The 17,492-nt window shown below is 36.3% G+C and overlaps 1 protein-coding gene across 1 annotated transcript in view; it reads right to left on the bottom strand.

The window, feature by feature from the left end:
- Positions 1–4,836: 4,836 nt before the first annotated feature.
- The window catches only part of KIF20B (kinesin family member 20B), a 100,191-nt gene continuing 87,535 nt past the window's right edge, over positions 4,837–17,492 (bottom strand). Inside the window, exons 28-31 of the mRNA XM_042781415.1 lie at positions 14,887–14,988; positions 14,130–14,280; positions 10,699–10,841; positions 4,837–4,914 (exon numbers count right to left, since the gene is read on the bottom strand). Coding sequence (XP_042637349.1) covers positions 4,837–4,914; positions 10,699–10,841; positions 14,130–14,280; positions 14,887–14,988 — 474 coding nt within the window. The remainder of the gene's footprint in view (positions 4,915–10,698; positions 10,842–14,129; positions 14,281–14,886; positions 14,989–17,492) is intronic.

The raw sequence follows: 17,492 nt of genomic DNA, 5'->3' as shown, positions 1-17,492 counted from the left end.
ATTCATAGTGACCCGTCCTTGGGTTTCCGGGACAGTATCTCTATGAAAGTCAACCTTCCTTCTGAGGAGTGGCTGGTGGGTTTGAACCGCCAACCTTCTGGTTAGCAGTCAAGTGCCTTAGGCACTACACTACTAGAGCTCCCTTATTTTCTGTTAAGTATTTTAAAAATCAATTTTAACTTCTTTTTAACATTTTACTTCCAGAGTAACTTGTGGGTGTTATTAATGGTCATTCTTGATGATTCGTGCTCAAATAAATTTAAAAAGTCATCTAAGGAAAGATTACACAATTAAATGATATATAATTACATATACATCTATAAGAAAAATGCCAGTCTAGTGCCCAGTCTGGTCATTCTTTAGAATTTGGCCAAAGTGGATACATTAACAGACTCTATGCTTTACAAAATATGTAGAGAGTAATGAATGTGCTGATCCTCATTAAACTGCAATCACTGCAATTTACAGGTGTAGTAATGCTTCTGTTTTACTTCAAAAGAGTGATGGGAGGAAGGTCAAGAATAGGGAAGCCAGGCAGTCAAGATGTGAAGCACAGGTTGATGTGGTAGGTTAACGGAATCAGAACATTACGTTCACCTGTTTCTCCTGGCTAAGATGAAAGGAAATTGGCGTCGGTGAAAACATTCAGTATATGCGGCTGTGAATATGAAAACTTGCAGAGTTGGATCAGCTGATGAACAAGGCTTTTGGAATCCATAAGGACTGTCTTAGTCATCTAGTGCTGCTATAACAAAAATATCATGATGGCTTTAACAAACAGAAATTTTTTCTCTCACATTTTAGGAGGCTAGAATTCTGAATTCAGAGTTTTGATTCCAGGGGAAGGCTTTCTTTCTTTGTTGGCTCTAGACAAAGTTTGTTGTTTCCTTTCAGTATCTGTGGGCCTGGTATTCCTTGGAGATCTACTTGAGTCTTGGCATTAATTGTCCCATGGGTCCAGGAGGTTCTCAGCACAGGGACCACGGATATGATTCACTCCTGGCTCTTCTTTCTTGGTGGCAGTCAAGTTCCTCTCTGCTCACTTCTGTCTCCTTTTATCTCTTGTATGAAAAAAGGTGATGCAGCCCACACCCCCAGGAAACTCCCTTTACATTGGATTAGGGCATGTGTTGGCTGTACAGGAGGTGTACTGGCCAGGAATCAAACCTGGCTCTCTTGCGTGTAAAGGGTTGTCTTCCTTTGAAGGGTTTATTTTTTTCTTCTAGTAGGCATTTTGATCACTGGCCAGTAACTTTCAACTTGTGTAGCCTTGGTTTTGTACCTTGTTGGTGTGGATCTATGAGATGCCCAAGGTGTTTTTCAAGTCAATTTGTCAGAATTCAGCCTCTAAACTCTATCTCCCTTGTGGATCTTTCTGAGGCTCAATTTTAGTCTTTTCTTTAGGATGAAGTTCTTACTGGTAAGTTGTGGACTTTCTGGTCTCCACCCTAGCAAAAACAGAACTCAAAGATCTCCCAATAATACTCAACATCTATCATATTGGTTTCATTCTCAACCCTCTAGCAGCAGCTTTCTGGTAAGTCTTGTACAGTCTCCTTTTATGCATAGGCCTTCTTAAGCAAAACTTTTCAGAAAATCATAGCACACTTTTGAGTAACTCGTGCACAGCTCTCCACCCTGGTATCCTGTCCCTATAAAATCAAGCCATTTAAATGGCCCAAAACTTTTATCTTTGTCTCCATACCAGTCGGATCTCTATTCTGTTGAGGCTCCAGCTCACTGCTATAGTTGGGAAACTGTCCACAGGAAGAGAACACGAACAATGGTGGGGTTGATGTCAGGATTTTCTCTTCTCTCAAAGATCAGTTTACTGGTACCTATTGTCCAATACCTCCATTAAAATGGTTGTCTTAAAATGTTTCTATTCTGTTTTAATGTCTTCCTAAAATTCTATTTAAATGTTCTACAAGTTTCCATTCATTAAACATAATTTCAATCCACTAATGCTTTAAGGAGCCCTAGTGGCACAGTGGTTAAGCACTCGGCTGTGGACCGAAAGGTCAGCAGTTTGAACCCACCAGCTGCTCCATGAGAGAAAGATGTGGTAGTCTGTTTCTGTAAAGATTACAGCCTTGGAAACCCTTAGTGTAGGATCACTCTAAGTCGGAATCAGTTTAATGCCTTAATTACTACCTAGGTGTATAGTTCATTGAATCACCCAACAGAAAACATGGGCAGATAATCAGATTGTTCCCTCTCCAAAACACTTGGTATGACAAGATTTCAGAATGCTTCATAAATTATTGCAAAAAAGCATATGGGGGTGGCATCTTCTGACCTCCTTTAACTTCATGAGTGGGAGACAGAATCATCAGCAGCAGCACAACCCCAAGGTTGATGCCCATGAGGTAGGGGTCAGATATGCTGCCACCTTCCAAACTTTAAACCAATTCTAATACCAAGTGTCCCCCCCCGCGGCACTCACTACTTCTCTGTTGGGTTTCATAATTCGTTGCAATGGCCACAGAGAACTCACAGACTACTTACAGTGATGGGGTTTATTAGAAAGCAGGTTACAATTCAGGATCAGGAATGATCAGGATACAATTCTTCAGTGAGGACAGTCTCTCCCTGACTATGCCCTTAGTTACAACTCTTTTTGGCCTCAACCTCTTGGCCTGGTCTCTGTCCTGCTCGGGCAAGTGTTACAAAGCTCTTTTAGTTCTGCTGATAGGTGCAGCCCATTCCACCACCATGTCTCCTGCCCAAAGGCACTCAGCTTTCTCCCTCTGTGGGCCAGCAAGCCCAATGCTTTGTCTCGTGCCAGTCGTTTGATTCTGCTGCCTATGCTGCCACCATCTTTCTGCCCAGGAGGTCCAGTGCAAGGATCTAGGGTCCAAGGACAGGCTCTACTCCTGGCTCTTTCTTGATGGTAGTGAGATCCCCCTTTACACCTCTGGGATGGTTCATTTTAAACCTAGCAAACGGCAAAACTGACCAATCACCTCATTTCGGTTCCAAACACCTTATTGGCATGGTCCCACCCCCACAAGAGTGTTTTACATCATTATGTATTTACATTATTAACAAGCTATCCAACCCCTTTGGTGAGACACAAGCATCACACATTTATATAGTCCCATCCAATCATCTGGTGGGAGTAAAAAAGACCATGGCTAGAAGAACCACATTAAGTAATTCACAATACCATAATTACATATTACATTCAACATAAACTTTTTAATATAACGATTTAATTTCTTCTCACTTCTGACATAAAAAGTGATAGGTTAAGAACTATTATATAAACAACATTGGTACCATATTTTCTATACTACCTTTCCATTTTTACTGAAGTATATCATCCTAAAATGCCAAATTGTTCTCATAAGTCTTCTTACCAAAAAGGCAACAAATAAACCAACAAACAACCAAAAACACAGGAACCCTCTGACCCCTATTTTTCCCACTCCTCACAGTACTTTTAGCCTTTTCTTTTGGAATTTACTCCCTATCTTTAAATAACATAAAGATACTGGTGTTACTCCTGTTTTAGGTATTATCCACTGACTCCCCACTATGGAATATAAGGTCTTACACCAAGCAGCACCACTGCCCACTTTTATCCCATCCCTTTCCAAATGTCTCTAAATATTTATCAATTTTTTAAACAATATTCAATGTTTGCATTATGAAATATACCTTGCTAAACCAAATAATATATTCGGATTACATTTACTTCTTTACAATATTTTGTCTTCTTAATTCTTAGAATTAATAATACCTGAAAAAATGTTTTTGCATTTGCTAGTTTCTTAGTTTTACTTGGCGTGATATAAAAGAGATTCTGCAAGTAGGTGACTTTAACAAACATTTATTTTCTCACTGTTTAGAAGGCTAGAAGTCGAAAATCAGGGTCCTGGCTCTAGGGGAGCCTTTCTATGTCAGCTCAAGGGAAAGTTCCTTGCCTCTTCTCAGCTTCTGTTCCTTGGTTCCTTGGTGATCTTCATGTGGACTGTGTATCCTCCCCTTCATTTGTGCTCTCTTCTCTGTATCTACCTAGTCTCTTCCTTTTCTATCTCAAAGATGATTGGCTGAAAACATACCCTACACTGGTATGGTTTCATTAACATAACAAATAAAGTCCTATTTCCAAATGGTATTACATCCACAGATACAGGTTGTATAATACATATTTGGGGGGGGGGGCACGATACACAATTTAATCCATAGTTTTCTAATCTATACCCAAAAGCCAATGTCTAAATCTTCACCGATTTTTACACATCAAACATTCTATCGATTTGATCTTCTTCCAGAGACTTCTGTGCTCCTGCTTCAATAGATGAGCTAGGTCCATGCTTCTGCCATCTTAGCACCTCCTTTTATACTCATCTGTTGAGTGCCCTTCTTCTCTGTTCCATCTGCATGGCCCTTCTTAGATCGAACACTATGGAATCTAAATATACTTCAAACAGATGTGTGAAATCAGCTGTGTATCCTAATGGAGTGAAAACAACCTCTAAGACATGTTATAAGTAAACCAAGTATCTGACCTGTAAAATCCCTGCACAGAAAGATAAATAAGAATAACAGCGTCTTTCTTCAGATCCTCAATAATTCCATGCCATGGATAACAGGGAAATACACACAATTTAAAAAGAAGTTAGTTGTCAAAGCCTCATAAAAATATACAAGGAAACTGATTATTGAGTTATATTCTTTATTGAAATAAAATTACACTATGTATAAAACAGCAATCAATGTATAGAGTGATTTAATGTATATAATATATACTGTTATCTTTAAAAAGTCAGGATGTAAGTTACAATGATTATGAATAAAGTTTATATTATAACATTCTTCATAAAAGATTTATTTAGCCATTTTTGTTCGAAGTCGTCGCTTGAGAATCTGGTGATCACTTTCTTTTACTCTCTGGTCCATCAGTATCTGAAATTTATAAATTTACAATTATTAAAAAATAATAAGTGAAAATAGAAATGGAAGCTTGTTTATAATAAATAACACATGTTCATGTGCTTAATATCTGAAATAATTGGTACACTGTAATATTTTCTGTCCTCTTAAGCTGCAGGTATACAGTCTTCTATAATAATGCACACCCAGAAAAGTAATAAATTTTCTAACAGTCAACAGTACTTAATTCCAGAACCAAAACAATATACACTTTGTACCAAATTCAGAGCATATACAGTTGAAATAATTATTGAAATACTTGAAACAGACAATTCAACTAAAAAAAACTCAACAAAGATATAGAAGAACTCAACAATACAATCAACCAACTTGACCTCATAGACATAGACACAGAGGATTTCACCCAACAAAGGCACAATTCACATTCTTCTCCAGTGCACGTGAATCCTTCTTCAGAACGTATCATATGTCAGCACATAAAACAAGCCTCAATAAATTTAAAAGCATTTAAATACTATAAAACATCTTCTCAGACCACAATATTATATAATTATAAATTAATAAAAGGAGATCAAGGAAAAAACATCAAACATGTGGAAGCTGAACGATTCACTGCTCAAAAACTACTGGGTAATAGAACAAATAAAAACTGAAATAAAAAAATTCCTAGAAACAAACAAGAATGAAGATACATCATACTAATACCTATGGGACACAGCAAAAGCAGTACTCAGAGGACAGTTTAGAGCAATAAATGCATACACCAAAAAAGAGGAAGGAAACAAAATCAACACTCAACCTCATCAACTCCAACAACTAGAAAAACAACAACAAAAGAGTCCTACACTATCTAAAAGTAAGGAAATTATAATAAAGATCAGAGTAGAAATAAATGAAACAGAAAACAAACCATACAGAAAAATCAACAAAACAAAAAGCTGGTTCTTGGAAAAGATTAACAAAATCAATAAACCACTGGCAAATCTAACAAAAGAAAAGAAAGAGAAGATCCAAATCACAAGAATTGTAAATGAAAAGGGTGCCATCACAACAGAATCAGTTGAAATAAAAAAGATACTGACAGATATTATGAAAAACTATACTCCAAGAGATTTGAGAACCTAGAAGATGGACACATTTCTAGAATCACAAGACCTGCCTAAACTATCCCACTCAAAGACAGAATACTTGAACAGACCTGTAACAAAAGAAGAAATTGAGCAGGTCATAAAAAAACTTCCCACAAAGAAAAGTCCTGGCTCTGATGACTTCACTGGGGAATTTTACCAAATATTCAGAGAATAGTTGATATCTACGCTACTCAAGCTATTCCAGAACACAGAAAAAGATGGGTACTCCCAAACTCATTTTATGAAGCAAGCATAACACTAATACCAAAACCAGGCAAAGACACCACTAGAAAGGAAAACTACAGACCAATATCCCTCATGAACATAGATGAAAAAATCTTCAACAAAATTCTAACCAACAGAATCCAACAACATATCAAAAAATTAATACACCCGGACCAACTGGGATTTATACCAGGTTTACAAGTGTGGTTCAACATCAGAAAATCAATGTAATCCACCACATAAACAAAACAAAAGAACCGTATTTATATCAATTGATGCAGAAGAGCCATTTGATAAAATCTAACACTCGCTCCTATTCAGAACTCTCAGCAAAATAGGGATAGAAAGGAAATTCCTCAACATAATAAAAGGCATATATGCAAAGCCAACGGCCAACATCATTATTAATGGAGAAAGACTCCAGGCATTCCCCTTATGAACGGGAACCAGACAGGGATGCCCTCTATCACCACTTCTATTTAACACTGGCCAGGGCAATAAGGCAAGAAAGAGAAATAAAAGGCATACAAATTGGCAAAGAGGAACTAAAACTATCTCTGTTTGTGGATGATATGATTCCGTACATAGAAAACCCAAGGGACTCATTAAAAAAAAAAACAAACAAACAAACAAAAACTACTGGAACTAATAGAGAGGTTCAGCAAAGTGGAAGGATAAAAGGTCACATACAAAAATCAGTTGGATTCCTCTACACCAACAAAAAGTCCTCTGATAAAGAAATAAGGGAAATGATACCATTTATAATAGCTACTAAAAAGATAAAATATCTAGAAATAAACCTTACCAGAGACACAAAAGATCTATACAAAGAAAACTATAAAACATTACTACAAGAGATAACAAGGGCACTACATAAATGGAAGAACCTACCTTATTCATGGATAGGTAGACTGAATATTGTGAAAATGTCAATACTACCTAAAGCAATCTATACATTTAATGCAATCCCGATCTAGATTTCAACAAAATTTGTTAAAGACATGGAAAAACCAATTACTAACTTCATATGGAAAAGAAAGAGACCTCAGATTAAGCAGAGCACTTCTGAAGAAGAAGAACAAAGTGGGAGGTCTCACACTCCCAGATCTTAAGAACTCCTATACAGCCACAGTAGTCAAAAGAGCGTGGTATTAGTACAATGATAGACAGATAGACCAATGGAACAGAATCGTAAGTCCAGATATAGATGCATCCATCTATGGGCAGCTAATCTTTGACAAAGGTCCAAAACCCATTAAATGGGGAAGAGATAGCCTCTTTAACAAATGGTTTTGGCAAAACTGGATATCCACTTGCAGAAAAATGAAAAAAGTCCCATACCTCAGCCCATACACAAAAAAAAACTCAAGCTGGATCAAAGACTTAAATGTAAAACCCAAAATTACAAAATTCATCAAAGATAAAATAGGGACAAATCTGGGGACCCTAATTTATCAAGCATAATCCAGAATGTGCAGGAGGTAGAAGAGAAGCTAGATGACTGAGCAACCTTTTAAAAATTAAGGACATTATGCACATTGAAAGACTTTGTCAAAAGGGTAAAAAGAGAACCTACAGATTGGGAGAAAATATTTGCCTATGGCATATCTAATAAAGGATTTATCTCCAAACTCTATAGAAAACTTCAACACCTCAACATCAAAAAGACACATAACCCAATTCACAAATGGGCAAAAGACTTGAACAGACACTTCACCAAAGATATACTGGCGGCCAACAAACAGGAGAAATTGCTCACGATCGTTAGTCATTAGAGAGTTGTAAATCAAAACAATGATGAGATATCATCTCACCCCAGAAATAATAGCAAAGTTTAACAGATCAGAAAATAACAAATGCTGGGGAGGTTGTGGAGAGATTGGAACTCTTGTGCACTGCTGATGGGATTGTAAAATGGTACAACCTCATGGCATACGGTATGGCGTTTCCTTAAAAAACTGAAAAGAGAAATACCATTTGACCTAGCAATTCCATTACTAGGAATATATCCTAAAGAGGTGAGAGACAGCGCACAAACAGACATATGTACACCTATGTTCATCACAGAACAAATGACTGTAGCAAAGAGACAGAAACAACCTAAATGCCCATCGATGGATGAATGGATAACCAAATTATAGTACACGCATGCACACAATGGAATAAAAGAACAATGAGGGATACGCGAATCATCTCACAACGTGGATGAGCCTGGAGGACATTATGCTGAGTGAAATAAGTCAATCGCAGAAAGACAAATACTGTATGAGCCCATTATTGTAAAAAGACAAAGCAGGGTTTGCTTGCGAAAGGGGACTCACATTGTAGGTTACTGGGGTGGGGAAGGGAACTAATTAATTCCAGACTAGTTGGGGCCCGCACACTGATGTGGGTAAGGGGAGGGAGATATGGAAAGAGTCTATGACCACCATAATAACATTAGGAAAAGGTAGGACACTGAATTGTGCACACCAGAGATAGACAACAGATGTTAATACCAACCAACGGGCCCATAATACTGCCTTACCATTAACACCAAACACCAGGCTACAGATAAACACATAAAAACACCTGAGAGGATTAGCTAGGGGTCAGTGAACAGGAGTATACTCTAGACCAAGAATAGATTCAGAACAGGTTAATCTTGCAGATACCAGGAATACAAAATACCTGCAATCCTTACAGAAACAAAAGAAGACAAGACACTATGGGAGAGAGATCCAATAGATCTACCATCTCACAACCATAGTACTGGGGGACACCAAACTCAATTGGCACAACAAAATACATAAAAGCATTGCTCTACATCCTTCATTGGTGAGTAGCGACTGGGGCCTTAAAAGCTTTCAAGTGGCCATCTAAGATGCAGCTAATGGTCTCCTAGTGTCGGAAGCAAAGAAGAGTGCAAAAAAACAAGGGTAATCAGCTGTAGGACACGATGGCCCTCAAGACCAGAAGAAGTAGATGTTGCCCGGCTACCAATGCCAACCACTCAGGAAAGGATCAAATCTGGAGATCCTGGATAGAGTGGGAGGAAAAACGTGGAACAAAATCCAAAAACTCAATAATGCCAAGAATTACTGGTCAGATAGAGTCTGGTGAGACCCCTAATATTATGGCCCTGGAATACATTCTGCACCTGAACTAAAACTCACTCCCAGGGGTTGGCTCTCAGCACAATAGTTAACAAGATGTACATGCAGACCACTCAACCCAGGGTGATGCACCCACATACTCTATGAAAATACATCCCCTAGAGCAATAGACCATGGGGCACCAGAGTGGCAACATTCACACGGAGGAAATGCAGGACAAACAGGAGTGCATAAGTATGAGGGGCACAGGGGGAGGGTTACTGGGCAGGGAGGGGAGGAGACTGGGTTGGGATTGGACATGGCAAATGGGGAGTGAAACTAAATGTACACGTAATGTTGAATGTAAAACAAACTCTTAAAAAAGAAATACTTGAAACAAATGCTTTAAATAATTTTTTTAAAATGATGTTTCACTGAGTTTGAAACTTAGAAGATAGAGAGGAGAGTACATTATACTCCAACTTAGAAAGGTACTAATACTCAGCCAAGGGAAAAAATTATGTACCCATCAGATAGACAGTGGAAATTGACCAACTGAACATTTATATGAGAAAACTTCCTAACTGACCCTAATTCTTTACCACCCACCTTCAAGTGTCTAATAGCTACTATTGCAAAAGGTCTCTCCTGATTTTTCTTGGCCACTTCTTTTTTTTTTTTTTAATTTTTATTTTAAGAGCTTGTTTTACATTCAACATCATGCATACATTTAGTTTCATTTCCCATTCACCATGTCCAACCCTAACCAAGTCTCCTCACCTCCCTACCCTACCCTTCTTTTTGAAGGTTTTTCCTTTCATTATTTTTCTATCTTTTAAATACTAAGCAAATGTAAACGTGATAGAAAATTTAAACTTTCCTGGTAATAGCACAGCCTGGTGTGAATGGGAATGAGACAGAGTCAGGGTGACAGCAACCGTTTTTCTTAACAGAACCTTGAAGAATTAGTGGGCAGGTGGGAAAAAATGACTAAATGTCGATTCTGTATTTTTTACTAGGTACCTTTTAGGAAAGACATATATAACTCTTGTGATAAAAGATAACAAGAAAAATAGATGTTACATGTAAAGAGTGATTAATCCTATGTATGGAATTAAAATTTATCTGATTAGTTTTCAAATGTAAATGATATAACACTTTTACACATTAATGCAATATTTCTACTTAATGACTATAGATTTAACACACCTGAGACCAAAAGTATACATTTAAAGCATTTGCTTTAAGAGATCTAATCTAAAGAGTAGAAATTCAAACCATTATGAAATTAAAATTATAATGAACTTTTCAGGATTACAAAGAACACGAACAGTTTTATATTTATAAAAAATGAAACACTAGCTTACCACATGGCCAGATATATCTATAGGAGATGAAATTTCATTTGTGTATAATTTCCGTTTGGCCCGTTTTGGTCGAGATGCATTTTCTTTGCTTGTGTCCATATTTACTGGCTTTGAAGTACTTATTGTTTCAATTAGCTTCTTTGCTATGGAAAATGTTTGTTAATTAATTTCTGAAATAAAAAATAATTTTCTTGCTGCTAAAGTTTGAAATCTTTGAAAAAGAAAGAACATACATAAAGTATTAAAATCTCTACAATGTATAAATGGTCAAAGGACATGCATAACCAAATCAAACCAAACTCACTACTGTCAAGTCGGATCCAACTCATAGAGACCTCTGCTTGGGCTTCCAAGACAGTATCATTACAGAAGTAGATTGTCCAACCTTCCTTCAGAGGAGCGGTTGGTGGGTTTGAACCGCCAGCCTTCTGGTTAACAGTAAAATGCCTTAGGTACTATGCCACCAGAGCTCCCAACATAGTCAAAAAATTAGGCAAACTATAGGATAACCAGTAACAGGAGTTTTTAATGACTTGGAAGAGGTTTATGCTATGTTAAACAAGATACATACATAGTATACCAAGCAGCATTAATAATAATAAGGGATAGATTTAGTTAAGGACTGATATGTAAAGATGGCCACAATGAAAGCAGCTTGCATACTGTGAACCTTTACTTATATTTCTCACACACACACACACACACACACACACACAAAGGAATAGAAACCAAACTCTTAACAGATGATTGCCTGTGGGAAGTGGCATAAAATGTTTTAAATTTCCTATTTTGCACATTTTTTTAAATGAACATATAGTGCCTTAAATAGAGAACATACTTCCATTTGGGAAAATTCCTGAAGAGAAAATCAATCAATCTATCTATATACAGTATTTTTTAAAAATAGAGAAAAATATTTTAAAGAAATATGCTAAATTGAGTCTCTATATACCAACCACCATGCTAATAGCAAAGGATATGAATGAGAGAGACAAACTGCCCTTGCAGAGCTTATATTCTATCAGGAAAGATAAACAATAACAATAATTAGAGTTTGCATAAGTGCTAACAACAAATATATCACAGGATAGAGTAATAAAATGTAAGTGGCTGGAATGAGAGTTAGTGAGAGGGTGGTAGGGGAAGGCATCTCTGATAAAGCAGCATCTATGGTGAAAGCCAAGACTAAGAGGGGAGCAGCCATGTGAAAACTCAGGGTGAGTTTCAGTTAAAAGAAAGCACAAGTACAATGACCTCAAAGCAAGAAATCGGTATATTCTAGGAACAGACAAAACCTAGTAGGACTGAAACTGCCTAGCTATCAACCACAGAACAGGAGATAAGGCTGGCGAGAGTCAGAAATCAGGTTATAATATGATCTGCATCTGAAATGATCACTCTGGCCGCCATGCACTGAAGGGGAGGCGATAGTGGAAAGCTGGGAAACCAATGATACTGAACAATGTATTAGCAATGCTTATCAGAGAAGCAGACTTTGATGTAAAAATTAATCCCTAATCTCCGTTTTCTTTTTTCCTTATATTTCCAAATGATTTGCAACAGATATATTCTGTAGGTATAGTCCAAGTACTCCTAAAATTAAAAAAGGGATATCTTATATTCTTAGAAATATTTAAGAAAAAAAAAAATCCATGCCACTTGTATAAGTAGGGAAGCTGTAAAGAAACTGTGTCACTCAAGTAGGGTAATTAAACATCTTACTGATATCACCATCTCCTTGAAAACATAATTCTTTTTAATATATCTACCCCTCACTTATCTCCTATGCTTGTATAAACTATGTATCTTATTATCCAATATTTATAACAGTAACATATCTATTTTGACTGATTCACACATTAATGATGTACAGCTGACAGTAATGAATATTGAGGTGCAAGGCAAGAGTAACACTGGCTGTGATGGTTATGGGTCAACTGGGGTGGGCCATGGATTCTCATTGGCTTGGAAGTTATGTAATGATGTAACCTGGTAGTTATGTAATGATGCTGTCATCCACTATTTTCACGTAATGCCAATTTTTGTATGATGAGCTGATCTTTAGAACCTAACCACATCAATAAGTGGAGTGGGTATATGTAAGTGGTAGTCAATATAACTTACATAAAGTACAGAGGAATATAAAAGTCCCTGATCTTTAAATTTAGATACTTAACAGTTTGCTGTTTGCCCTTCCATATATTTTCTATGCTTATATAAACTACATATATATACGTGTGTGTGTGTATATATATAAATATACATACATACATATATTAAAGTATATATATTTTGAAAAAATACACAAATAGGTTTAGTAAGTCTGAAGTTCCAAACTGTATACTGAGGTATGACACACTAAACTCACAAGAACACCTTGTGATATTTTAAATTTCCAAGGAAAGCAGAGGGACTCAATAGCTCAAAGTAGTATATAGTTTCAAAATGAAATGATATTATATTCCTTTTGATTATGAGAACTTTGTAACCTGAGTTTTCATAAACTGAATTTTCAATGATTATTTGGCCTTAAGAACTTAATCATGGTACTATCAGGTGTTTCTTTTGGCCCAGGGACATAATAATAAAAATGCTAAAACGTTAAGGATATTATAAATCAAGAAAATCTAGGAAACAATGGTAAATTTTCACAGGAAGTATTTTTACACATTTGACTTAATTAATCTGTCTTCCTTTCCCTCCCCATTCTTCTTACCTCTCATCTCCATCCCACTGCTGCCGTTCGGATCATCTCTAGCCCCAGTAAAGTCTCTGCACATTCTATATGCCACATGCATACTGCTACTCAGATTTGCATAAACATTCTCTACCCTTTCTTGGTACTATACCTGTGTTAGAACAGTTACCTTAGTAGATGTGCATGTACACACACAAATGTATGTGTATATAAATATATATATGCACACACATGTATTTATGTCTACTTCATATTTTAAAGTAAAAAAAGCACCAACCTTATCATTTTTGCAACTAAACTCAAAAGATATGTATAGAAATATGTTTTGGACAGATTTTAAAAACATGAGAAACATATATACTATTTTACTAACTAAAGAATACCTCTAGAGGGTGTAGTTATTTGGGACAGAAAGCTGCCTGGAACACCATTCTTCCTAACTGTTACAATCATGCCATGCTTTCAATGCCCAGGTTAAATCCCATCTCCTGCAAAAAATCTTCCCTAAGCCAACTAATCAGAATAGCATTTCTCCCTCCACTGCTACCTTAGCACTTGCTTATAGTGAACACCTATGTATAATAACATTGTTTCATCTGTTTCCTCCCATACAACCTAGCATAAGTAGTATAATTCTCTATTATTAAACTGTTGTTCAATTTATATACCAATCAAATATTAGAAAACACCCTGCACATAACATAAAAGAGTGTTTAATTAATTCTATGCAAACCTTTCGATTGAAGAATTGTTGGAGATTGTTGTAAGAAGTCTCCGAACTTCTGTAGTGTTCCTTCTTTTTTCTTAGTGGTCAAATGTACACTAACTGTGGATGCCTGACTCCGTAAAGAATACGTTTTCTTAGATGATGGACGTATAGAAACCTAATAAAACAAATTTTTGTTGTTGTTGTTGTTATTGTTGATAAGAAATTATTAGAAGGAAATCAGCTACCCTTAGAAAATTTAGCAAAAACAGTCAAACTTTTAAAGTTTCTATATATTTTATCTACAATAGTCTATCATTAAGAAGTAGAATTTAAAAAGCCAGAGTCAGACATGGAATTTGGAGTATCAGAAGGATGAAAGGGCCAGAGAATGGCAGAATGAGTGTGACAGGCAGAGTGTTAAGTCAGAAGTTAACACAAGAAAAAGTGCCATTAAAGGTTATATTCTGAAACAAATTATATATACACGAAATGGATGGTGAATGAGCTATAATTGGACAAAACTGGATTTCTGGGTAACTCAAACCACTGTTGTCAAGTCGATTCTAACTCAGAGTGGCCCTACAGGACTGAGTAGAGCTGCCTCACAGGGTTTCCAAGGTGTAAATCTTCACAGAAGCAGGTTGCCTTCTCTTTCCCCCATGGATCAGCTGGTCTATTCAAGCCACCAGGTCTGAACTTGACATCTTTGTTTGCATTCTTTACTTTATAAATGTAAGTTATAAAAATGGTCTATTTGGGACAAAGAAAAAGACTAACTAACCTTTTGTTCCTTTTTGACAGAAGAATTTCTATGTTCTGAAATAGGGAACTTCAAATTAGTTCTAGGTGTAGTGTTCTTCTTATTTTCACACTTCACCAAGTCCTAAAAAAAAAAAAAAATTCTGTGAGGCTCTACTCTACTATGACTTAAAATAGTGGTTCTCAATCAGCAGTGGTTGATCCTAGGGAACAAATGTTTGAAGACATGTTTGGTTGGCATAACTTGAGGGTGGGGTAGGGAGTAAGAGAGTGGTATTTGCAACTATGGGTATAGGATAGGGATGCTGTTAATAGCCCTACAATGCACAAGACAGCCTTCCAACACAAAGAGTTTTAGGGCCCAAGATGTCAAGTCTGAGGTTAGGAAACTTACCAAAATTAGCAATATTTCTCACGTATCACATATAATAAAATTACGTTATCTAAATAAGTGGAAAACAGTAGAAAGGATAACGTCTTTTATTTGAAACCCATCTTTTAAAAAGATAGCAATGTACCTTTAAAATGCAATATAACACTACACCTACCCTTTCCCCAAATTCTAAATCATACAGAGCATCTATGTCTAAGACCACTAATTAAAATCTGGTGACATCAAAAACAAAACAGAGTATAATAAAACAAAAAGAAAAAAAACTCAAGTACAGCTGAAATGCAAAAATTAAGAAACATTATAATCTTTCTTCCATACCACATAGGCTGGCATCCTACTGGTCTTTTGCCCCACAGTACCTCACACAAGACTATGCCTTTTGTAGGTAAGAGGCACTGAATTGACCTAGTGCAAATCCTAACAGCAAATCTTTTACCAAAGTTTATAAGCATAAAAGGAAAAAAAAAAAAAAGAGAGAGAGAGAAGCAGAATCTCAGAATCTAAACAACAAAGTAGAATTCACAGGGACCATAAGAATGATACTGCGGGAAAGGAAAAAAGACAAAGCTAAGAGGCTAGGACAACAGACTTGGAACATTCAGTAAAGAGCTCTACGGAGTCCTCATTGAATAAGAATATAGCCCTACATACTTAATTTTCATAATTAGGACTTCCGTATATTCAATTTAGCACATGAATATGAGCACTTGAAATTAACTTAGGGCTCCTGACATGAGATGGTCTGAGGCCAAAATTCCATTTTGACTCAAAAGTAACTTTTGCATCAAGAATGCAGCCTGTTCCACTGTATCCTAAGAAAATTACTTGGTAAACAATTTTAGAGAAGAATGTGATTTTGCTTGTGTAAGAATATACCCTGCTCAGGAAACCAGGTGTAAAACAATTCTTAAAACAGATGCTTACTCAAGTAAGCACCTAAATTCCAAACCTTAGAATTATGCATGCCCTCTCTACAGTCAGGAAAGAACGGTCTCATGATTGTTTCAAGACCAAGTGTACCCAATTTAATGATTACTTTGTAACTTTCAAAAACCCAATTTTAGGAACTTTCTTTATGCTGTACCACCCTGAACATAACCAATCTTGTCTGATCTCAAAAGCTAATGAAGGTTGGGCCTGGTTAGTAATTGGATGGGAGACACATATGTAATCACTTACCAATCAGATGTACCCTCACCCAATTTTGTAACCTTTATCCAAATGTCAACCAATCACTAATTTTTTATTGATGTTCCTTGTATTTTCTTATAAAAATTCCCTGAACTATCTCATCCCGGATCATTTAGCTCAGAATCCTCTAGACCTTATGACTCTCAATTTGCATATTGCCTTGCCTCTCAATAAAACTCTTCACTTAATTTCAACCAGATTCTGCCATTTCTGCTCAATATATGGCAGTGAAGATTTAGCAAAAACAGTCAAAATTTAAAATTTTCTATACACTTTATCAATAATCTGTAAATCTTTTCTGAAAAGCACATAAGCCTACATGTCAACAGTAAAATGAAAAGAAAAAAAACCTATCTTTTTATTTCAACCCTCATGAGTACTGTATATATTTTTTTCCTTTTTCCTTAAAAAATGAGATCAAGGAAGTCAACTTTAATATTGATGATGAAATTAGTGTTTTAACAGTATATATATTAGGTATAAACAAAATAAATATAGAATAAAAGTTAACTAAGGCTCTATGAAACAATTTCTAAAGTAATTCCATGTATAGTAGGAAAACTGCTAATTCATTGAATAAACTTATTACCTGATGGATAGCCTCAGGAGTATGGTTAATACTATTTCTGCTCTTCCACCAGCTTGAAAATATATTACTCTTTGAAGGAGTGAAAAAAAGTTGGAAGAAAGTTATTTTGCTAAAGAGTTTATTATTATTATTATTAAATTTAAAACAAGGTACTTCAGAAATAACTATTATCATTTTTATTATGTGCAATCAAGTGCAGAGCAGAAGACTGGCATTTTACACACATCATCTCTAATTCATTGTTTTAAACAGAAGAAAACAGAGGATCAGAAAGCTTATGTGACCTGGACCTGTATGCTTAGGATACAGTAGAATGTCTGGCAGCACTACAACCAGAAAGCGGCGGTAAGAAGATGTGAGTAAATGGTTTTTAGCCGACCACTACAGGGAGACCCAAGGAGCTCTGAGGCATAGTGCCTAAGGTATCTGACTGCTAACCAGAGGGCTGGCGGGT

This window comes from Orycteropus afer, unplaced genomic scaffold (genome assembly GCF_000298275.1).
Source record: "Orycteropus afer afer isolate SDZICR_OR568_19922 unplaced genomic scaffold, OryAfe1.0 scaffold00118, whole genome shotgun sequence".
In the NCBI taxonomy this organism is placed as follows: domain Eukaryota; kingdom Metazoa; phylum Chordata; class Mammalia; order Tubulidentata; family Orycteropodidae; genus Orycteropus; species Orycteropus afer.
This window is presented reverse-complemented; position numbering and strand designations above follow the sequence as displayed.